Source organism: Dendrobates tinctorius, unplaced genomic scaffold, assembly GCF_039654945.1.
Source record: "Dendrobates tinctorius isolate UK_male_01 unplaced genomic scaffold, ASM3965494v1 ptg000208l, whole genome shotgun sequence".
Lineage (NCBI taxonomy): Eukaryota > Metazoa > Chordata > Amphibia > Anura > Dendrobatidae > Dendrobates > Dendrobates tinctorius.
This window is the reverse complement of record NW_027361875.1, coordinates 8545851-8571050: the sequence shown is the minus strand read 5'-3', so window position 1 is coordinate 8571050 and position 25200 is coordinate 8545851. Positions and strand designations below refer to the sequence as shown.

Here is a 25200-nt window from a genome sequence, read left to right as displayed (position 1 = left end):
ATATTTATTTATTACAAATTTTACTTTTCATTATTTTTTTTTTTTGACCCCTTGAGATCCAGAACTTGATCTAACATTAATGATTTACTCGCTTGCACTACAAACTGCATGAACTTTTTCCTCCCACCAAATACTGTATGATACACTTCTGGAAAATTATTCTTGTCCTTTCCTGTGGCAAGACAAGCTATTTCTAAGTTTTTAGGTATAACATTTTCATACCGAAGTATATAATGAATATAGCATTTTCCTATGAAGCCCAGCTATGAACTGAGCTTCATAATAGGTCAAGATGGTAGCCACAGGGACCTTCATTAAGCCCCTGACTGCCATGTCAACCCATTGGCATATCGTGAGCGAGATTGATGATGCATGGAGGGGGTTAAGCAGCAACCTAAGCTTGCTCTGATCCCTGCTGTTAGAGGCAAGTGCCAGCTGTAGAACACAGCCAGTGCCAATAGTGTACAGTATATAGCAGGCCCATACATGCACAGCCATGTTAATAAGGACTGCGTGTCAACTTCCGTTGCAGATTTCTCTGCCTTTAGCTTTTAATTTAATACACATTATGGATTTTTCATCTAGAATTCAGGACAGAAAATTTGCAGTGTATCTGCCATGTGTGAACATATCCTAAAGTATTTTCATTTCAGTTTTGATTAACTTCCCTTTAAGCATTCTCATTGTTAAGTGTGAGTTATTAGGGAGTGCAGCAGAACAGACAATGTTTGTACATTCCTAAACAGGTCTTGGGATATGAAGAAATATGTACTATTTGGTCAGGTGAGGTCTCATTCCCATCTTGCACATTGACTCTACGTAAGGCCAAAGACCAGGCAATAAGAGGATCCAAGTGGGAGAAACAGATGTCCTTCTATGGGTCCCCACTGGCTTCAAACTTCCTTTCCCATGGTAAACACTATAAACTGCAATGTGTACTCAAGTGACTATGTAATAAGTCTCTGTCATAATAGAGAAATGGATGGACTCATGTCACACGAACATTTACTTGGCTTTTCTCTGCATGTAAAATTCCCTTCGTTGCAAGAGGAGAAATCTTGCAAACATAACACAATAGGCAACTCGTACAAAACTCCCATAGCACTGCAAACATATTACGGTATGTCATTTTGTTACCAGGTCACAATACATAAAGATGAGTAGTCTACTGTCAGACAAATAAGTGATGTGGGAATGATCCTAGAGTCTCCAAGAATATTTGCTTTTTCCCACCAAATAATGTAGAATACATTTTTGGAAGTGCATTCTTGCCTCTTCCTGCAGCAGGACAAGTTATGTTGATGCCCAAAGCAGTTTTATAGAAGGTGGCCTTTAATATGGTAGCTGTAGGACCCATGAGCATTCATTTCATATGCTTCTTTCACCACTTTAATCCATGGACTGTGACTTATATTGCAGCCTAATCTTATATATAACAGTGGATGCGTCCTTCTGTCCAAAGCCGGAATGGTCGGCGCAGTGTGCCGTCGGAGTCAGTGAACGCGCATTCCCCGCACTATGGAGCAATTTTATTGATGATACTGTGTTTGTGAATTTTCAGACACGGTGTCTTCACCAAAATGAAGAATTCTACTACAACGTCAATATAGCAGCATGCAAGCGTCGGCTGTCGCCATTATCCTTATGGCCGGTGTGTGCGCAATGCTATGTGATGCCAGAGTCAGTGCATGTGTATACCGTTCTAAGGCACCATTTTATTGAAGACACTATGTATGTGAATTTGCAGACATAGTGCTTTCAACAAAATGGCGCAGGAAATCGCGGGATGCGAACGTGTTCACTCCGGCACCATTATATTGAAGACTTCTACTACAACGGCAACAAAGCAGTGACCACGCGCCGGCCATTGCCATTATCCCTATGGCTAGCACGGGCGCACTGCTATTTTGAAGTTGTAATACATTACTTAAAAAAAATGGCACTGGAGTCAGAGTGTGCACATACCGTGATCTCCAGCACCATTTTATTGAAGGCACTGTATAAATGTACCAATAAAAATGCTCGCCACCTGGGTATAGTTAGTAACATATAACGTTCTTCATGGGCAAGTCGATTTTTTTTGTGTGTGTGCTTTTGTTTTTTTCCTTTCCTACTTCACATTGCTGTTTTCTGAGTTCCATAATTGTTTTGGTTTTCGATTGATGATCAAAACCCAAGAAAAAAACAAAAATGAGCATATACCCTATAGCAAAGTAAATCAGTAAACGGTAAAAGTGTATGTAAATATCATAGGGTACTTAGTTAATGCTACTTTAATCAAAAAAGCATAAAAGCCACCCCACCGCGACAAGTCGAACCCAATCAGGACAGTCCTAACCTGTCTCTAGTATTAAAATCTTATCATGTGGGTCGGTGTCTGTCATCTCTGCTAGAGCTAGACTGCAGCAGTTGTCGGTACTCTAGGCAATTAGCCGGAAACCAAAATTTGTGGCAAATTGTAAACTTGTTTGTTTTTACAAGCACATTGCAATTTTATCTGTTTAGGCAGCATTCATACATTTTAGCCTTGATGCTTTTTTTTCCCCGGCAAAAAATTTTTTTTTAACGGTTTCACCACGATCGTAGCAAGAAAAAGGCAACACTACTGCGACATGTAACCATGGTCTTAACAAGGTGAGACAACCCCGTTAAATCAAGCCTATAATGACACTTACACATGAATGTTCAATACACGCTGATTAAAATGTTTACTTTTAAACATTTTTTCCCAGTAGGAGGAATGTCAATTATAATTGCTTGCCTTAAGTGTCTAGCCGCGGTGCTTCCGCAGACAGCAATGGAAGCATTACTAATATTTTATGTGCATGATTGCTTAGCCGCTAAATAAAGTTTCTTTCAACAGTCGGCATATCGTATTAATAGGATGCCTGCAATGGTTAATAAAATGGGTTTACATTCAACCTCAGTAGCTTTGCTTAATTATTAAACATTTAGTTTGGCATCGGTTGCTGGCAGGAGGCGCATGGTTGCTGTACGCGCAGCTCACTGTTCATGCCACTTTCTCAGAAGGGTGGAGGCTCAGTGAACTACTGACTGCAAACTCTACCTGACCCTGGGTAACTCTTCACCTTTATGCAACTGTGTAAACTTCAGCGTACCAGCAGTTGAATGCAGCAAATGTTCTAGCATATAATTTTTTACACTGTTAAATTTATATGAAATTTAGACAAAAACTGGAAATCTTGTTCCTTAACCCCCAAGGGTGGTTTGCACGTTAATGACCTGGCCATTTTTTACAATTCTGACCACTGTCCCTTTGTGAGGTCATAACTCTGGAACGCGTCAATGGATCTAGACAATTCTGAGAATGTTTTCTCATGACATATTGTACTTCATGTTAGTGATAAAATTTAATTGATATAACTTGCGTTTAATTGTGAAAAAAACGGAAATATGGAAAAAAAAAATTGAAAATATTGCAATTTTCAAACTTTGAATTTTTATGCCCTTAAAATAGAGAACTATGCGACACAAAATAATTACTAAATAACATTTCCCACATGTCTACTTTACATCAGCACAATTTTGGAAACAAAATTTGTTTTTATTAGTAAGTTATAAGGGTTAAAAGTTGACCAGCAATTTCCCATTTTTACAACAAAATTTACAAAACCATTTTTTTAGGGATCACCTCACATTCAAAGTCACTTTGAGGGGTGTATATGGCAGAAAATACCCAAAAGTGACACCATTCTAAAAACTGCACCCTTCAAGCTACTCAAAACTACATTCAAGAAGATTATTAACCCTTCAGGTGTTTCACAGGAGCAGAGGCAACGTGGAAGGAAAAAATGAACATTTAACTTTTTAGTCACAAAAATGATATTTTAGAAACTTTTTTTTATTTTCCCAAGGGTAACAGGAGAAATTGTACCACAAAAGTTGTAGTCCAATTTGTCCTGAGTATGCTGATACCCCATATGTGGGGAGAAACCACTGTTTCGGTGCATGGCAGGGCTCAGAAGGGAAGGAGCGCCGTTTGACTTTTTCAACCTAAAATTGGCGGAAATTGAGATCGGACGCCATGTTCCGTTTGCAGAGCCTATGATGTACCTAAACAGTGGAAACCCCCCACAAGTGACCCCATTTTGGAAACTAGACCCCCTAAGGAACTCATTTAGATGGGTAGTGAGCACTTTGAACCACCAAGGGCTTCACAGAAGTTTCTAAAATAAAAAATCATATTTTTTCCCACAATCATGATGGTTTAGTCCCCAATTTGTTTTTTTCCCAAGGGTATCAGGAGAAATTGGACCCCAAAAGTTGTTGTCCAATTTATCCTGAGTGCGCTGATACCCCATATGTGGGGGAGAAACACTGTTTGGGTACACAGCAGGGTTCGGAAGGGAAAGAGCGCGTTTGACATTTTCAACCTAAAATTGGCTGAAATTGAAATCGGACGCCATGTTCCGTTTGGAGAACCCATGATATGCCTAAACAGTGGAAACCCCCCCACAAGTGACCCCATGTTGGAAACTAGACCCTCTAAGGAACTCATCTAGATGTGTGGTGAGCACTTTGAACCCCCAAGGGCTTCACAGAAGTTTATAACGCCCGGGCGTAAAAATAAAAAATCATATTTTTTCCACAAACATGATTGTTTAGTCCCCAATTTGTTATTTTCCCAAGGGTATCAGGAGAAATTGGACCCCAAAAGTTGTTGTCCAATTTGTCCTGAGTGCGCTGATACACCATATGTGGGGGAGAAACACTGTTTGGGCACACAGCAGGGCTCGAAAGGGAAGTAATGATGTTTTGGAATGCAGACTTTGATGGAATGGTCTGCGGGCGTCATGTTCCATTTACAGTGCCCCTGATGTACCTAAACAGTGGAAACCCCCCACAAGTGACCCCATTTTGGAAACTAGACCCCCTAAGGAACTTATCTAGATGTGTGGTGAGCACTTTGAACACCCAAATGTTTCGCTAAAGCTTATAATGCCCGGGCGTGAAAAAAAACTAATGATTTTTTTTCCACAAAAATGATCTCTTAGTCCCCAATTTATTATTTTCCCAAGAGTATCAGGAGAAATTGGACATTAAAAGTTGTTGTCCAATTTGTTCTGAGTGCGCTGATACCCCATATGTGGGGGAGAAACACTGCTTGGGCACACGGCAGGGCTCGAAAGGGAAGTAATGACGTTTTGGAATGCAGACTTTGATGGAATAGTCTGCGGGCGTCATGTTCCGTTTGCAGTGCCCCTGATGTACCTAAACAGTGGAAACCCCCACAAATGACCCCATTATGGAAACTAGACACCCTAAGGAACTTATCTAGATGTGTGGTGAGTACTTTGAACCCCCAAGTATTTCGCTAAAGCTTATAATGCCCGGCTGTGAAAATATAAAATCCTATTTTGTTTCCACATAAATGATCTTTTAGTCCCCAATTTTTAATTTTCCACAGGGTAACAGGAGAAACTGGACCCCAAAAGACATTGTCCAATCTGTCCTGAGTACGCTGGTACACCACATGTGGGAAAAAACTGTTTAGGCACATGTCGGGGCTCGAAAGGGAAGTAGTGACATTTTGGAATGCAGACTTTGATGGGTCTGCTGGCGTCCTGTTCCGTTTGCAGAGCCCCTGATGTGCCTAAACAGGAAAAAAACCCCACATGTGACATCATTTTATATACTAGATCCCCAAAGAACAAATCTAGATGTGCCCCCAACTAAACTAATGTAAATTAGTAGTGCATGGAGGTGTGGTACAATTTGAAGCAATTCTTCATACACAGGCCAGGTTTTTCGGGGCAGGTGTCGCACTGGTAAATGGTGTCCTTGCGTATTCCCTTTTTGTAACACGCTAGGCACCTTTTTTGCGGCTTACCTTTTCTACCATTTGGCGGGACCACCCCCGGAAAATGCTGACCTGGTACGATACGAGCACCTTCAGTTCCGGAAGTACTGGGACCCGCTCCTTCCTGAGCGCCAAACATCAGGGCCTTAACCACTAACTCCTGGAAATGAAGGTACGACGTATCGGTGTGGCGTGCACATTGTGACAGCTGGAATGCGTTGAGCATTGCCATTTGTACGATGTGCACGGCCAGCTTTTTGTACCACGCCCTGGCCTTTCTGAGAGCATTGCACGGTTGGAGGTATTGATCGGAGAGATCAACGCCCCCCATGTTTTTGTTGTACCCCACTACACAGGTCGGTTTGCAGACCTGTGTGGAGGTACCCCGTACAGTGTATGGTGGTCAAGAGATGGACATCCCTCTTGTCCTTGTACTTGACCACCAGTAGGTGGTCGCTACACTGGGCTCTGCTCTCACCTTTTCTGAGCATCTGCCCAAGTAGCGTCTTCAGAAGGCCTCTCTGATTTTTGCGGACAGTACCGCAGGCTGCGGTACCTCTCGCAGAGAGGATTTGTAGAGTGGGATGCTGGTATAAAAGTTATCAGTGTAGAGGTGATAACCTTGATCCAGCAGTGGGTGAACCAAATCCCACACAATTTTCCCACTCACTCCCAGGACAGGAGGACACTCAGGGGGTTCAATCCTGGTGTCCCTTCCTTCATAGAGTCTAAACCTGTGAATGTACCGTGAGGTACTCTCACAAAGTTTGTAGAGTTTGATTCTGTACCTGGCCCTCTTACTGGGCAGGTATTGTCGGAATCCGAGCCTTCCCTTGAAATGGACCAAGGACTCATCCACGCAGATGTCCCTTTGGGGCACGTACACTTCAGCAAACTTTTTGTTGAAGTGTTCGATGACCGGCCAAACTTTGAACAGACGGTCAAAGTTGGGGTCATCTCATGCGGGACACTGTGCATTATCGGTATAATGCAGAAACTTGTGGATGGCCTCAAAACGCATCCGGATCATGATCATTCGGAACACTGGAGTGTTGCATAAAATATCAACACTCCAATATTGCCGAACTTCCGGCTTCTTCAGTATCCCCATGTGGGGGACCAGGCCCCAAAACTGCATCATTTCAACTGCGTCTGGGTCGCCCTCCCAGGGCTGTGGGGGTACTCGGTACCGGGCCCGATGAGCTTCAATGGGGGATGTCACGGTAGCTGGGACCCGGCCCGTGACCCTGGGCACCCATTGTGAAAGGGGAAAGTTTATGAATGATTCGTGATGCCACCTGTGGTGTTTAGCAATGAAGTTGTTAAGCCGACGCTGCAGACAGATCCTCTGGGACAGATGGTGTGGTGCAGCAGTGATCTTATAGCCCTCCGCAGGCAGGGCTGTAGTCCCAGGGCAGAGTAGGTGAAGTGACACTTAGATGGTGTAGTGTCGGGAGCAAGGGATGTAGCAGTGCTGGGCAGGCTGGCGCAGGAATAAGTGGAGGATAACAGGGCATGTAGTTCCAAAGCTTTACACACAGTCTGTTGCAGATACAGGTGCCCACATCCGTGCTGTGTCCTCCAGGTCAGGAGCTCAGCCAACTTCCAGGCAAGATGAAGTACTCCTTTCCAACACTCCGCCAACATATGTGCCTTTTCTGAACGTCTCCTCTTATAGCGCCTTTAGTGAAGTACTCACAGTACTGAGTTACACTGGAGTTCCTCCTGTCAGATGTTCCTATGAACTCTACTTGTACGGCAGACAGCTGTAGCCTGCTTCGGGGACTCCTTACTACCTAGTCCCGGCTCACTATTATGTTGCTGTTGTGCCCCCAAGTCTTGTGTGGGAATAAAGCGATGACAACTTCTATTCCTCCGGTGTCTGCTGCAGGACCATTAGTATCCGTACAACCTCGGGGACCGGACCCCGGCCTTGCGCTGTGAACTTGGGAAGAGTTCTGTCTTCCAACCCTGATACTTAGTCCTCCAATACTCCTTACGCTCCATGCTAATCCTTCTTCCCAATGGAGAATCAAGCTTCCTTTCTCTGTCCCTTTCCTGTGCCAGCAGACCCAGATCACTGTGGCCTGCTGCAGCACTTCCTTCTTCCATCCCTCTCCCGGGGATCTTCTCTGTCTCACTCTTTGTCCTTCTACATCCTCACTCATTCACTGAATGAATGACTGACTGAATGACTGACTCACCTCTTCCTGCTCTTTTATGTAAGCTAAGCTCCACCCACCTCCCAGCACATTTCGTGTTCCAAGCAGGGAGTCACCAAGGGGTGCTATGCTACACTACAAGCAGGGAGCCGCCGAAGGGGCTTTGCTACACTACTTTGTGGTGTGGGGTGCAGGTGTTAGAGTGTGGTCAGGTGTCTCCACCTTACCTGGATGGTGGGGTACCACACCTCAGGAGGAGGTGCAGTACCTCTGTGGCGACTGAACCCTCAGGGGCGCCACACGTCCACAGGAGACCAGTTGGAATATGATGAACGCGGGTTTTCCGCCAAAAATTGACAAGCGTACAAATTAGTTTGCTCCACCATGAGGTTAACAAAATCCTCAGAGAAAAAGACTTTGAAAAAGTCTATTTCTGTGAGGCCGGTGGTGTCAAACTTGATTCCTGATTCTGCCACAAAATCAGGAATCAGTGGCTCGTAATTTTCAGAGAGTGAAGTCCATACAGGGTCTACTGAATCAGCTTCGGGCATGGTGGGCGCTGCCTCATCTTCTGTCCGGGAGCGTCTGCATGGCGGTTCCGCAGGACCCGAAGAGGAAGAGGATGTAGAATCAGAAAAATAAAGAAAAGTCGGATCCTCGTCCTCGCTATCAGTGTCGGAGGCAAGGTAAAAATATGCCTCCTCCATTGAATAGCACTGTTGGGACGAACGCGATGGGTGGGAAATTTTTTGTGAAAGCGGTGCTTGGGTGTACTTTATTTATAACTATGTGTATGTGTGAGGGGGCTAGTGATTGGTGCACACTATTCTGTAAAGAAAAAGCTAAAAGAAAAAAGGAAATGGGGAGAAAAATACCTGTGAAAAGAAAAGACTAAAACAGCAGGCCCTAGCTCTGATAAGTGAACGGCGTCACTTATCAAAGTTCAGTGGAGGCTGCTGGGTGTACGTACAGGTGTGGTGCAAGGGGGGGTGAAAAAAAGAAATCAGCAGGCACAAGCTCTGATAAGTGAAATATGTCACTTATCACAGTTTAGCGGCTGTGGGATGCGAATAAGGAATTGGCGCAAAGGGGGCTGCTAAATGTGCACACAGAGGCGGCGCAAAGGGGGATGGAGGGGGTAAAAAGAGGGGGAAGGGGGGATGAAGAGAGATCGGACAGGGATCAGGGATTAGCATTTACGCTTGTAGTTAGGTGGCGCAAAGGGAGGGTGAAAAAAAAAGGAAATCAGCAGGCACAAGCTATGATAAGTGAACTATATCACTTATCACAGTTTGGCGGCTGTGGGATGCGAATACGGAGTTGACGCAAAGAGGGCTGCTAAATGTGCGCACAGAGGTGGCGCAAAGGGGGTTGGAGGGGGTAAAAAGTGGGGGAAGGGGGGATGAAGAGAGATCGGACAGGGATCAGGGATTAGCACTTACACTTGTAGTTAGGTGGCGCAAAGGGGGGGTGAAAAAAAAAGGAAATCAGCAGGCACAAGCTATGATAAGTGAACTATGTCACTTATCACAGTTTGGCGGCTGTGGGATGCAAATACGGAGTTGGCGCAAAGGGGGCTGCTAAATGTGCGCACAGAGGCGGCGCAAAGGGGGATTGAGGGGGGTAAAAAGAGGGGGAAGGGTGGGGATGAAGAGAGATCGGACAGGGATTAGCACTTACGCTTGTAGTCAGATGGCACAAAGGGGGGTGAAAAAAAAGGAAATCAGCAGGCACAAGCTATGATAAGTGAACTATGTCACTTATCAAAGTTTGGCGGCTGTGGGATGCGAATACGGAGCTGGCGCAAAGGGGGCTTAGGAAAAAAAAGCAAGCACGAGTGTTGATTGGTGAACTTTGTCACCAATCAACGCTTGGCGGCTGCTAAATGTGCGCATGGAGGTGGTGCAAAGGGGGGGTGGAGGGGGTGAAAAGAGGGGGTAGGGGGAAGGGGGGATTGGGGGGATGAAGCTAGATTGGGGGGAATGAAGCTAGATTGGGGGGGGTGAAGCTAGATTGGGCAGGGATCGGGGATCAGGCAATTCTTACAGTTGTAGGGTTTTTCTCTCTTCTTTCTTTAGCAGGTATTGTGATGCTACAAGCTGCTGTGGCACCACAATACCCAGCACACCAGGAGATCCAGATGTATGACCGCTCTCTAGGGAATCCTCAGCTAGTGTGAGGACCCCCTGCAGAGCTGTCATACAGGTCACAGGCAGGTCAGGGACAGGTCACAGAGCGGTCACATCGCTGCTGTGACCTGTCATTGGTGGGATCGAATGATAACATCAATCCATCAATCCCTGCTCTGCCTGGTGACCATGGCAACTGCCTAGGATCGGAGCTCACAGCTCCGATTCAAAGGCAGGTCATGCCCAGGTCATCAGCAGGGCACAGAGCGGTCACAGAGTGACAGCAGCTGTGCCCTGTGGTTGGCGCGATCGCTGATCCAATTGATCACGCCAACCAGCTCCTGTAGGCCCTGCTGGGCCTGTATCAGGTCCCTGCCTAGGATTGGTGCTAATACAGTACCGATCCGGACCGGTACTGGCAGGGCAGAGCGGCGCTATAGCACCGCTCTGCCCTGCGATTGGCACGATCAATGCGATCGGCGATTGCGCCAATCCAGGTGGGTTTTCTCGGTGCCTGGCGTTGCCAGGCACCGGGTCCAGGATCGAGTACATCGGTACTCGATCCTAGCCTAGGACATCATTGTTTCAGCCGCTCCGATTGGCTGAAACAATGAGAAACGCTGTGATTGGCTGTTTCGATATCAACAGCCAATCACAGCTCTGGGGAGGAAGAGAGGGCAGCGACAGACTCCAGGATGCTTAGGCCATGTACCATAAGCTAATTTGGCGCTGGAATTTTAATGCGATCATCGCGACTTAAGTCGCGATGTCGCATTAAATGCCATGACGTACTATCCCGTCCTTGGGAATTAAGTCCCAGGGCACATGGACGGGATAGTACGTCACATGGCAGAAAGGGGTTAACTCAAAATCTTACATATTTAAAGTGAATCTGCCAGCAGGATTTCACCTCCCAAACTATGTATATCTGCATGTACCTCTTTAAAAAACAAGTCCAGCAATACCTTTACATGGCCAGTCCATTCCTCCGTTACTGAGAAATCAGGGTTTAAATACATATACAAATGAGACGGAAGAGCAATGGGAGATCTGAAGCCTCTGTCACTTCAGCTCTATTTCTAGCCCAGAGCCGCCTCCTTCTACTTGACTGACAGCTCCTTTGCCTGCAGTTACACAGCATAGAAGGTGTTCGTGAAGCAGGAGGTGGTGGTGCTGGGCAGGGAGAGGAGCTGGAGTGACCAAAGCTTCAGATCTACTATACCCCTTCAGCTTCATTTGCTTATCCATTCAAATCTTGATTTCACAGTAACAGAAAAATGTTCTGGCCACGTAAAGGTATTGATGGACTTGAAAGAGCTACACGCACATATAAATAACTTGGGGGTGAATTTCTGCTGACAGATTCCCTTTAATAAAGAAAAGTCAAAGCTTCTTTTTGCCTGTTTCCTACAGAACGTGATAGAGAACTATTAACAGATGGATCTATGTGACCATAAGGGTATGTGCACACGGTGCGGATTCTGATGCGGTTCCGCAGCGTTTCTGCAGCTGCGGGTCCGCAGCAGATTCTGCTGCATTGTACTGTACCTTTATTTCCTATGGAAATTAAAAAACGCTGTGCACATGCTGCGGATTTTTCCGCGCGGTTTTGCTGCAGTTTACAATCCGCAGCATGTCAATTGTTTGGTGCAGAAACGCTGCAGTTTTACACCTCATCCATTATGAGGTGTAAAACCGCAGGGCAAAACCGCAGATAAACCGTAGGACTTTTGTCCTGCGGATTTACCTGCGGTTTTCTCTCCAAAATCCGCACACCAAAAAAACTACATGTGCACATAGCCTGAAATTCCACTGCTAGACATTGTAGGATTGAGAAAAGTTTTTATGATTGTTAAGATTGGGAAGTAAAATGAGCGACATAGCAAATTAAAAAAGAGAGACATCTAGTTTAACCTATTTATTGGCAGAGTATAATGAGGGAAATCTGGGCTAGTGATCATGACCCAAGTGTCAAGGGTGAGGTGGATGAGTTCATTATAATCAGTATTAGATCCCTTTGGCCAGCTCATCAAAGCAGCGCATGGCTTCCTATAGTGTCGCTGTCTGCTATATATTGTATTTGTGTCAAATGAATATCATCTTGCTTCATTTATACATTTAATATCGAGAGAGTGCACAAAAATATACAGTAGGTACGGAAAGTATTCAGACCCCTTTAAATTTTTCACTCTTTGTTTTATTGCAGCCATTTGGTAAATTCCAAAAAGTTTTTTCTTTCTCATTAATGTACACTCTGCACCCCATCTTGACTGAAAAAGACAGAAATGTAGAAATTTTTGCAAATTTATTAAAAAAGAAAAACTGAAATATCACATGGTCATAAGTATTGTGACCCTTTGCTCAGTATTGAGTAGAAGCACCCTTTTGAGCTTGGAGCTTGTACAGCCATGAGTCATCTTGGGAATGATGCAACAAGTTTTTCACATCTGGATTTGGGGATCCTTTGCCATTCTTCCTTGCAGATCCTCTCCAGTTCCGTCAGGTTGGATGGTGAACATTGGTGGACAGCCATTTTCAGGTCTCTCCAGAGATGCTCAATTGGGTTTAGGCCAGGGCTCTGGCATGGCCAGTCAAGAATGGTCACAGAGTTGTTCTGAAGCCACTCCTTTGTTATTTTAGCTGTGTGCTTAGGGTCATTCTCTTGTTGGAAGGTGAACCTTCAGCCAAGTCTGAGGTCCAGAGCACTATGGAAGAGGTTTTCATCCAGGATATCCCTGTACTTGGCCGCATTCATGTTTCCTTCAATTGCAACCAGTCGTCCTTTCCCTGCAGCTGAAAACACCCCCATAGCATGATGCTGCCACCACTATGTTTCACAGTTGGGATGGTATTGGGCAGATGATGAGCAGTGCCAGGTTTTCTCCACACATACCGCTTAGAATTATCACCAAAAAGTTCTATGTCTCATCAGACCAGAGAATCTTATTTCTCATAGTCTGGGAGTCCTTCATGGAGGACACTGTGCTCTTAGGAACCTTGCGTACTGCAGAAATTCTTTTGTAACCTTGACCAGATGTGTAACTTGCCACAATTCTGTCTCTGAGCTCCTTGGCCAGATCCTTAAACCATATGAGAATCATGAGGTAAGACATGCACTGTGAGGTCTTATATAGACAGGTGTGTGCCTTTACAAATCAAGTCCTATCAGTTTAGTTCAACACAGCTGGACTCCAATGAAGGAGTAGAACCATCTCATGGAGGATCATGAGGAAATGGACAGCATGTGACTTAAATATGAGTGTCTGAGCAAAGGGTCTGAATACTTATGACCATGTGATATTTCAGCTTTTCTTTTTTAATAAATTTGCAAAAATGTCTGCATTTCTGTTTTTTTCTGTCAAGATGGGGTGCAGAGTGTACATTAGAGAGAAAAAAAATCAACTTTTTTAATTTACCAAATGGCTACAATGAAACAAAAGGTGAAAAATTTAAAGGGGTCTGAATACTTTCCGTACCCACTGTATTATTGTGTCCATTGATGAGCATGTGTATTCAGTAGCGCAGCATGGTGACCTTCTGCAAAAGTGAGCAGCAGAAGACACAGTGTAGGAAATTCTGAAGAAACAAGTCATGGCTGAAAGAAGTTGCCATTGAGGTCTGGTCCAGATGGAGAAAAAAAGAAAGAACAACTGTAATTCGAGTAGATATCATCTGTAAATCACAACCTGTAAATATTTATTCTGCCACTGACAGAGTCTGATCAATACAGTAGTTTCTGTATGGCCTACAGAGAGGTGATTGTGCAGCACTTTGAATTTATTTCAGAGGGGTCTAGGATGAAGTATGCATTAATTTGGAGTATGATGAAGGGGATCATTGGTACTATTTGTGAGTTAAATGCTGCAGATCGCCATAGATTTAAGGTGTATGAGCAACTCATTGGTTTTAGCCTTGACCCAAGCAAAGAAATACTGTAATTTACTTATTTCATCCATATCCAAGAAGTATCATTTCTCCTTGCGGAGATTGACATGCTAAGCAAGCCGAGATGAGAAGACTTAAAACTGCAATGCTCCTCTGGGAAATATGCAAATTGTCCTTCAGAGAGGAAGAGGACTAGAACTCTAGTGCCACCTATTGGAAGTAGCAATCCTAAAAGTCAATGTTGACCCTTAATGAGACTTGTCACATGACTTAGGATAAAGCCAAACCAGAATCTTAATTTGCAGACACTGTGTTTCAGGGTACTGCCTCTCACACAGCCAAATCAGATCTCACACTTTACAATGATGAGGGGCAATACCCCGAAACACAGTGCCTGCAAATTGAGATTCTGGTTTGGCTTTTAGCCAGAACTCTTAATGGTTGGTAGGGGATCAAATACTTATTTCTCACTTCAAAATGCAAATAAATTTATATAATTTATACAATGTGATTTTCTGGATTTTATTTTTGATATTCTATCTCTCAATGTTAAAATTAACCTACCCTTAAAATTATAGACTGTTCATGTCTTTGTCAACGGGCAAACTTACAAAATCAGCAAGGGATCAAATATTTATTTCCTTCACTGTAACAGTAAAGTATTTTCCACTTTTTCACCCTTCGTAAGCTAACGTGCTTACAATATAGTTTTCTTCCTTTGAGGTAATAGATGGAACAGGGTTCAGCATGTGCATTGCAGCTCCATTCTAAAGAGGATACAAGTGCCCCATACAGACAACTGGTGCAGATCCCCACAGATCTTTAGTAAGTTAACATCTATATACTTCTCATTGGAGAATTCAAGTCTTATGATTAGGACTGTGTGCAAGTAATTTACAAACAGTTTGCTACAAGAGGGATGACCAGATACAGGGGCTATTGTATCATCGCTGTTAAAGCGCAGTTTGCTTTATCTAGGAAAATATAGGTTAAGGAACTGACCTACATTTTATATTTGACATAGATTTGGTCAGAGATTGAGGAGGGTCTCGGATCAATATATTTATTCTATTTGTTCTCAATGAAAGAACATATAGAAGTGTGGGAACTGTCTAAAGGTCACCCCTTTTTTCAACTATGAGCTGCCGGCACCAACATCAGTGGCTTATCTACAGCATTCTGTAATGCTGTAGATAAGCCCCCAATGTAACCTGTAAGATAAGAAAAAAGAGTTAGATTATACTCACCCAGGGGTCCAGTCCGGTCCGATGGGTGTCGCCGTCCGGTCCGGAGCCTCCCATCTTCTAACGGTAACGTCCTCTTCTTTGCTGCCTGTCGTGGTTCCGGGGCAGGCTCACTGCTCTGAGCAGAGTCCTGCAGTGCGCAGGTGCCGGGAGAGGTCCGGCGCCTGCGCACTGCAGTATTCTGCTCTGCCCTCAACAGGGCAGAGCAGTGCACCTGCACCGGAGCCACGACAGGCAGGAAAGAAGAGGACGTCTCCGTTGGAAGATGGGAGGCGCCAGACCGCAACACCCATCGGACCAATACCGGACCGCCCCCCGGTGAGTATAATATAACTCCTCTTTCAGGTTACATCGGGGGGCTTATCTACAGCATTACAGAATGCTGTAGATAAGCCCCTGATGTCGGTGCTGGCAGCTCATAGTCGAAAAAAGGGGTGACCGATTCCCTTTAATTATCCAATTTAAAATCCTTTGATAGGAAGGTCTTGCATCACACTAGTTCTCTTATCAGGAAGGTAGACAAATATACGTCATAAGTAAATCAGATGATTTCCCTCAGTATTACGGGGAGTCATGGTGAATTAGTTAACTAATGCACCCCAAAGAGAAGCTAAAACTCAAAAACTGTTTCTACTAAAGGGTTAATCTGCCTGAAGAGGACATCACTGCTTTTAAAGGTCAGTATGAAAGTGGAGGGCAGAGCTACTTATAAAAGGTTTAATCTGAGTCAGGCTCTACACACTACCCCACATCAAACTATGAAAATCAAACATCAAGTTATCCATATCAAACTAAGAAGGCTAACAGGATTTATCTCCATTGCTGTTTCTAGCGACCTCTTGCTGCTCCATAATACATGGAAATCCAAGTTATATCTCTTTCTATAAAAACATAGTACATCTAGCATTAAGGAGGACAGCAGTCAAGGTCTCCCCTGTGTTTACATGTAACACATTTCCATTCTCCCCCTCAGGCCCGGATGGGTAATATGCCCAACCGGGCATTTTCCCGCTGGGCCACTGTCATGTGGGCCGCGAGCGGCAGCGCCCGCTCATCTGGCCGCTTGCCAGCTGATGCGGCCACTGGCCTGGCTGTTGTTCCTGCCGCCGGCCCTCTCTGCGGGCACAGCGGTTATAGTTTCCAACCCTCCTGGGATTTTTCTATCCCTCACTGCAGGGAGATAAGCCCTCCCTCCCACCCAACGCACCCCATCCTCGCCCTAGCATGAGGCCCCCCCCGCAGCCACTCACAGCGTCGCTTGCCTGCTCTCTTCTCTGTACACAGGACCTGTGATGAGGTCACAGGAGGGGAGTAGTCAGGGATCACATGATCAGGAGTCTTTGTCCAGACCCCTGACTCTGCCCCTCCTGCGACCTCATCACAGGTCCTGTGTGCACAGCCCTGCCTCTTGGTGTCTGCAGGACTCTGCTGTGCTGGTTGTCATGGTGCTGGATGAGGGAAGTATGTGTGGGGTCAGGAGAGGTTTACAGGGTAGATGTAGCAAAGCTGTGTGTGTACGAGGTGTACGAAGCGGAGCCGGATGTGTACGAGGTGTACGGAGCAGAGCCGCGTGTGTATGAGGTGTACGGAACGGAGCCGCGTGTACGAGGTGTACGGAGCGGAGTCCCGTGTATGAGGTGTACGGAGCGGTGCCGCACATGTACGAGGTGTACGGAGCAGAGCCGTGTGTGTACAAGGTGTACGGAGCAGAGCCGGATGTGTACGAGGTGTACGGAGAGGAGCCGGATGTGTACGAGGTGTACGGAGAGGAGCCGGATGTGTACGAGGTGTACGGAGAGGAGCCATGTGTGTATGAGGTGTACGGAGCGGAGCTGCGTGTACGAGGTGTACGGAGCAGAGCCGTGTGTGTATGAGGTGAACGGAACGGAGCCGTGTGTGTACAAGGTGTACGGAGCGGAGCCGTGTGTGTACGAGGTGTACGGAGCAGAGCCGGATGTGTACGAGGTGTACGGAGAGGAGCAGTGTGTGTATGAGGTGTACGGAGCGGAGCCGCATGTACGAGGTGTACGGAGCGGAGTTGTGTGTGTACGAGGTGTACAGAGTGGAGCCGGATGTGTATGAGGTGTACGGAACGGAGCCGCGTGTACGAGGTGTACGGAACGGAGCCGTGTGTGCGAGGTGTACGGAGCGGAGCCATGTGTACGAGGTGCATGGAGAGGAGCCGTGTGTGTACGAGGTGTACGGAGCGGAGCCGTGTGTACGAAGTGTATGGAGCGGAGCCGCGCATGTACGAGGTGTACCGAGAGGAGCCGTGTGTGTACGGAGTGGAGCCATATGTGTACGGGATGTACGGAGCGGAGCCAAGTGTGTACGAAGCATACAAAGCGGGCTTTTCCCACGGACACAGGAGTACACGGGGGAGCCCCGAGGAGCATTTTAAAACTTACACATGACGTTCCACCGGAAGTGATGTGCTGGAAGCTGACCGGAAATTAGATAATTTCATGAGGAAATTGTGACGGTACTAGGAATGCTTCAGATCCATCACCATGTCCTCCTCCGACAGCGCAGACAGCAGGATCGCCTTGGAATCGGGGATGCCGGCCATGTGAGCGGATCATGATATGTCCTGCATCGGGATGCTCAGGTGGGCACTACAATGGGAGCCGGGCTGCTATAGAATCTTTCTTTCTTTCTCATTCTCTGTTCTGTCTTTCCCTCATTTTCTTTCTCTCTCTGTTCTTTCTTTCCCCTCTTTCTTTCTTTTTCTTTCCTCTCTTTCTTTCTCTCTGTTCTTTCTTTTCTTTACTTCTTTCTTTCTCTCTCTGTTCTTTCTTTCTCTCTCGCTCTCCTTTCTTTCTCTCTCTGTTTTCTTTTTTCTCTCTGTTTTCTCTCTTCCTTAGTGCCAGTCAGTTTGCCCCCAGTACCAGCAAATGTGCCCATAATGCCAGCCACTGTGCCCTCAGTACCAGTCAGTGTGTTCAGCAGTGCTAAATGGGTGTGGTTGGGCGTGAACATGGGTGTGATTAGTTGCGAAATGGATGTGGCCGGGGCGTGGCCTAAAACTTGCAGCGGCATGCTGCATGCGCCGCAGTCTTTCTCCCTCTTTCCCTTCTTCAAAAGTTGGGAGGTATGATAGGGGCGGCTATGACCAGGGGTTCTGGTTGCCCAACAGATAGCAGTTCTGCCAGGAATTCTGTCACCATGCGTACAAAAGGGGACAGAGCTTTGGGAGGAGTACTGTACCTAAAAGCAATAAATAGGACTGAGCTGAAATACTAGGCACAGCTGTGACTACATGTTATATAGTCGTGTTAATCTCCTCTCACTTCTTGTAACCTACAAGTGTACAAAGATATTACATAGCCACCATGTGACTAGTGGCCCTGTGTAATTTCAAATGCCAGGGCTAAATTTTAGTCCCAGTCCGGCCCTGCTCCGCCTACACAGTGGTATCTCCCAGTTCAGAAGCAGGAAATGTCACATAGCTATCAAGATAGTGAAAGAGCAGGAAGTCCCAACTTAAAAAAAAAAAAAAAAAAATTGAAGTTTTTTCAAAGGGCCATAAATGAGATAGGATATATATATTTTTTAAATTTTAGAAAGGTTTTATATTTTGATTTCCTTTTACTTCATGAGGTTTTTCCAGAATGTGGCAGGCCCTCTTTTAACAGTAAAATAATGGTTAATATAGGCATATAATTTTTTTTCCACGTTCACATTTTTTTTAAAGCTCTTGATGGACCCTCCAATGTAAATGTGAATAAAGCCTAAGTGTCACTTTCCTTTTTTACACATGCAGCCAACAAGAGTACAGAACTTAACCATCAGAGGGCCTGTCCAGTGTGTTAAGACACTTAGACGATAACATACCCTTTACGATATGGCTAAAAGGTCTTATAGAAGACAATTTCACCTGGCACCTGAATTTGGGTCACTTGCTACTATTGACTTACAAATCACCTATTAGACCTTAGTGATTATGTGTCCTGTGTGCTTGAAGACAACAACAAAGATTACACTAACATTAAAAGTGGACATGTACGCCTTCTGTAGAAATGGGGGTGGGAACAAAATAAACCCAATTTCACTCCTGCCAGAAATGTTAATGATGGATGTTTCTAGTCATTCCATTTTTCCAGGGGTGGTCATATATGCAACCTATACAGCGGCATAAGGACCCATTAGATGTAGGGGTCCAGTGTCACTTTAAAACAAGATTCCCACTGTCTTATAAGAGACTAAGCTAACCATTCTCATTGCTTACGATAACTGGTGGGATGCTCTATGAGGTATTAAGAGGACCATATTAATGATGAACGAACGTGCTTGGATAAGGTGTTATCCGCACATGCTCGGATGCTAACAGACTGTCTTTGGCGTGCTCGAATAATATGTTCGAATCCTCGAAGCTGCACGTCTCGTAGTTGTTAGACAACCGAACAAATGCGGGAATTTCCTAACAGGCAGGCAATCAGCATGTGTTGCGGCTATCGAACAGCCATGAAAACATGCAGCTGCGGTGACTCGAACATGTTTTTCGAGCATACCAAAGTCACTCGGTTAGCACCCGAGCATGTTTGGATAACACCTTATCCCATCAAGTTCGCTCATCACTAAACCTTATTTAATTTATGTTTTCTGAGTCCGTTCCTGATTTGTTTGTTTAAAGTGGAATATCCTTTTAGAATATTTTGATAATTCCCACACTTACGTTATATCCTATTTGAAGTAATAACCCCTATCCCATGCCGAAGATTCATTGATAACAAGTACCAATGCTGCCCAGAATACAACATCCTACCTGTTAGGACTCTTTGCATTTGTTCATGTCAGATTCTATACATCAGTCCGCAGGAAAAAAAAAAAGTAGTATGGAAAAAAGTAGTAGACTACACCATTTCATCCCATGGAGTCAAGTTTTTTTGGATTCTTTTCCACCATATGCCATCCTTTACAGCTTCCATTCAATGTACAGTATACATCTGTAATTTTCCCGGAAAAGGCTAACCAAAAATAAAACCCTGATGTCAATAGGACCTTACTCTGACACTTAATATGTAGGAACCAGCTAACCCCAACACAAACAACCCACATGAAGACCCAGGATATGCCAAATACTGCATATTTCACATATTTGCATACTAAGGTCAAATCCTCCTTGTGAAGATACACAAGTAGTAGAATGGCAGGAAATCTGACTCTTTGTGCCGAATTTATGTGTAATCCTCCCTATTAATAAGTCACGGCTACATACTGCCATGTTTCATCATTGTCCATGCCACAGAGAACCAAGAAGATTCAACAGGCCAACAGAAAATTGACACATCAACAATGCAGAGTGACTAGTCCTTGTTAACTCGACAAGGAAAATATTGTCCCTGGGATTATATGTTCTTTCTGTGATTCAGCTGCAAACAGTGAATTTACTTCCGTATCTGACTTCTCTACTTCATAAAAGCAAAATGCAAGTATTCATATCAATCTGATGCATGTAACACCCATGATATGTAGAATATGCCATATAGGAGGCAAACTATCCACCATTGACAAGGCACTGGTTTATCCTGCCGCCCTTCACCAGATAATCTATTTCCATCTATGCCCGTGTCTTTGGGGATCACAATTTGATGCAAATCGATTACAGATCTGGTTGCTGGTCCTGCCAATCTGTCAACATAGAAAAGGAGATTTGAGAACCGCCTCCTACCACCTAACATGCACAGCTCTTCTTTTGATTAGCCATCCTGGTTTGGCATTATTGTTGTGGAGCCATACACATATGAAATTGTGCCAGGCTTGCTAATCAAAAGAGTCACAGATGTCAGGCAATAAGAGGTGGTTCTCCGGGCTCATGTTCAGTGGCCTCAGATTACTGACGTGGCCAATGGACCAGGTCCTCTGAACTGATTTGTACCAACTCTACTTACAAGTCAATTTACCTTTACAGTAAAGCAGCCTAAATGGGCATGCAATGACAGAAGGGGAGGGGGGACCTGGCAATAATGTATTATCACCCATTGTCCTAAATGTTATATATGGGATGAGCTAAGGAACAAGCAGTATTAATATGGCAACTACACAATACAATCCAGCAATTCCTGCCTTAATTGTCTCCATTTATTTGACAACGTTTTGTCTCAAGTTGCAATGAAGACTAAATAAATGAAGATCAGCCATCTATACCCTCCCATCTACAGTCCACAGTCCAGAGGACCGATCAATAATCTTAGTTGGCTAGCACTGTTGCTTTGCAACGCTGGGGTCCTGGGTTTAAATCCCGCCTAGGACAACATCTGCAAGGAGTTTGCATGTTCTCCGCATGTTTGCGTGGGTTTCCTCGGGGTTCTCCGGTTTCCTCCCACACTCCAAAGACATTATACTAATAGGGAATCTGGATTGTAAGCCCCAATGGGGACAGCAATGATAATGTATGTAAAGCGCTGTGGCATTATATAGGCAAGTAAACTATACAAATGATATTTGAGTATGCAAATTCTCCCCCAACATGTTGTCAGGCAAAGGATCAGTCATGCTGCATGTCAATGCCTGATTGTTCTATTCTCAGGGAATATACGTTTTTGGCATATTGTGGCTGCCAGCAGCTTATTTCTATTTAATAATTGAGAACATATACACACTCCGATGAATAGAGCATGCATGTGAAAGGGGAGGTAGGAATAAAGAGTTTGCAGCTAGACGAACTATTGAAAGTTTATGGCTAGTTTATGTAAGGATTCACTAGGTGAGGTGGATCTGCTAAGACTCTGGTCCAGTTGGGCCCACATGCCTCAGGCATTGAGGCAGTTTCCAGAGGACAAGAGGAATCATGGGTACTAGGACTATCTGGAAATTAATGAGCTGACAGACAGATGAAAAGGAACCCAGCAGGGATGGATGTGAATTGAAACACAGTAGTACAGATAATGGAGCAAATCAAACAAGGAACACAAGAGTCTCAATCCCAAGACACAGGTGAGGTGACATCATAGATCCACTCAGGGCAACTTGCAAAACCAGATGTGGAGCACAACAGAGGGCATTGGACCCAGGAAAAGTGATTGGAGTCCGGAATACCCGTTTAGTTGTGTAACAGTTTAAAGGGGTTTTCCACTATCTTTTTTTTATCTAGCTAAGGTTCCAATTGAAAAATTAAAAAACAGTTTTCCCATGTGCAAAGTTCTTCTATCAGAGAAGTTTGATGGACAGGTCTGATCACATGGACAGGAGCTCTGTGAAGTCTGCGAGGAAGGTGGTACTAAAAAGTGTAGGGGGAGAACTTGTAATACTTTATGTATTACTAAGTTCCAAAGAATCATGTCCACAACACATCTGTTAGGGGCAACCCCTTTAAGGCAACTGCATTGCCATTAAAGGGGTCCCTGAAAGATAACAATCTGACTGATGACAATTTTTTTTTCCCCAAGTATGAGATATCTACATAGGGTCTGATAAACAAAGATCTATTTTATACTCACATTAATAGGTGTGATTCTTGAGTCAGACTTGTCTAAAAATATATCTGAAAAAGGAACATCTCTGACACTGACAAGGGGAGTGCTAACAATTTATTCAAACATTTCCAAAAGATGTAACATGGGAACAGTACAACATTGAGTTGTAAGGAAAGATGATCCAGAATTTGTATTAAAAAAAAATAAATTAATTACAAAAGCAACAGGAGAGGTGAAATGTCCAGAACAAAGGGATAGACTGCATTGTGCCTGACACCAGGCCTGAAGGTGCATGGCTTTTTTTGTGTTCATGAGTTATATGCTATGCATCAGGTTCAGAACTAGGTATAACAGTGTTTCCTGAAGTTTGTCTTTCAGTCTTTTTTTTAGTTCTTTCTTGCATTTAAATAGATTTTCCAAAACTGTGCAGTTTGTAAAAATAAAAATAAAAAAAATCAATGTGCCATACAAACTCTCCCCGGGTACTGCGCCGAGTGTCCACCGTTGCTCCTAGTTTCTGTTATCTGCAACGCCGATGTCATGTGGACAGTGCTGCAGCCAATCAAATTGTACAACGGCTCATGCCATCTACTATTGCAGAGCCACCAAGCTCATTCATTGGCTGCAGACAATAACTACATAACTACACCAGAACCAGTGGCGGAGACACAGAGCTGGACCCAGGAAGGAGAAGTAAAGAACAGTTTTTTTTAACCTTCAGCTGTGGGATAGTGTTTTTTTTTTCTCCATAATTGGAAAACCCCTTTTAAGCCTCGTAGTATTTTGCTAATGCTCCAGGTCAAATCCTGATGATCCTAACACCTATAGCAGGGGTGCACCCTGACCCATAGTCACATTTCCATTCATGACTTTCTGCCTGTAATTTTCACATTTCATTGTAATAGCCATCTGAGTTATTTGTCAGTGTGTTATCTGCCATCTCTTCCAGACGATCAGTGGAATGCTACCAGCAGTGAATAATAACACGAGGGGGTCACGTTAAGAATAACTTGAAAATGATGGGACACATACAATACATAACTGTTGTGTTTTCATGAGGGAAAGGAAGAAACAATTCTCAAGTCAAGGCAAAATTGATCCCTAAAGGCAAAAACCTCCAGTTAAAAATTCAGAAGAAAAGAAAAAAAATAAAATTAAAATTGGCAAAGATGAGTTATAAGCAGATTATTATCTTGTTATAGAAACATATAATAGTACAAAGAACTAAGGGTTACACAATAAAAGAGATGAGAGACATGGAGGGCATGCTCATAACACCTAAAACGATGCAACCCTTTCTAGCTATGGAACACTCAAGGACCATTCCTATCTATTGGAGACGTCAATGTGGTCACGTGCCCACATCAAGTGTCCCAATGGACCTCGTCTTCTTGAAAGGGATATTTCAGCTTTGCATTGATTGACCCAGGTAGTGAGGATTCATGCATAATCCAATAGTAAAGTTATTTCATTAATAAACTGTATTAAGTAAAACAATCTTTCTATGGTACCTTATTAATTGGAAAAGCGTTCTTCACGTTAAAATAGAATCCAAAATAAACCATATTGAAGACTCCGTGGCGACTTAAAGTGGCAGATAGTCCTTTGTTTAGACCTCTCAACCCTAACCCTTCTGTTTGAATCACGTGACGAGCTTGTGCATAGGTGGATGGTTGCTGGAAGATAATACGGGAGGGGAGGGTTATACTATAAGAAAATGATGTAAAAGGTCTTACATGTGTTGATACAACAGGATTACGAAAAGCAACATGGACAAGAAGTGTCATATTGGCAATAAAGGGTTATTCCCAATTTTAGAAGTTATCACCTATCCACGGGATAGTTCATGACTTGCTGACTGGTGGGGGTCTGACAGCCGGACTCCCACCGATCTCGAGAAGGAGACTCTGAAATGTCTTATATGAATGGAGCGGTGGCCCAACATGCGCATCACTGGTTCATTCATTCTCTATGGGAATGCCAGTACAAACCTCAACTTTTTCTAGTAGTCCCATAGAGAATAAATGGAGCGGTGGCTTCACACCACAGCTCCATTCAGAAGGGTCATTTCAGAGCCCCTTTCGCCTGAGAAAGGGACTCTGAAATCCTAATCAGTGGCAGTCCCAGTGGTCAAATAGGTGAAAACGTCTAAAGATGGGAATAACTCTTTTAAGCACATTAAATGACCATATTTGACTGCTACCTAAAAAGGTCTAAAATTCTGTGATGAAACTGAAGGTGAACCTGTTACATTATAAAAACATGATGCAATTTCAGAGAATTTAAGGGGTAGTATGAGATTAGAAAAATATGGATGCTTTCCTTCATAAACATAGACATTTTTCCATTTGCTACAGCTCAGACCTATTCAATTACATGGAGCTGAGAAGACAACCAAGCATACACATAATATACACTGGTTGCTTGATTCATGGCATAAGCCATGTACTCAAGACTTTGAAACCTTAATGAGAAATATCAGATGGATTTCCAAAGAATCATGAGGTTTATGGTCAATCCTAACCCCCACATAGGTGGAACACA

At 44.2% G+C, this 25200-nt stretch overlaps 1 protein-coding gene across 5 annotated transcripts in view; it reads right to left on the bottom strand.

Annotated features, from left to right (window-relative positions):
* SLC25A21 (solute carrier family 25 member 21) overlaps nt 1-25200 on the bottom strand; it is a 584350-nt gene that overhangs the window by 61020 nt on the left and 498130 nt on the right. For all 5 annotated transcript variants that reach the window (XM_073554205.1, XM_073554202.1, XM_073554203.1 and 2 more), the window contains one exon: nt 24168-24332. In XM_073554205.1, coding sequence (XP_073410306.1) covers nt 24168-24332 — 165 coding nt within the window. The remainder of the gene's footprint in view (nt 1-24167; nt 24333-25200) is intronic.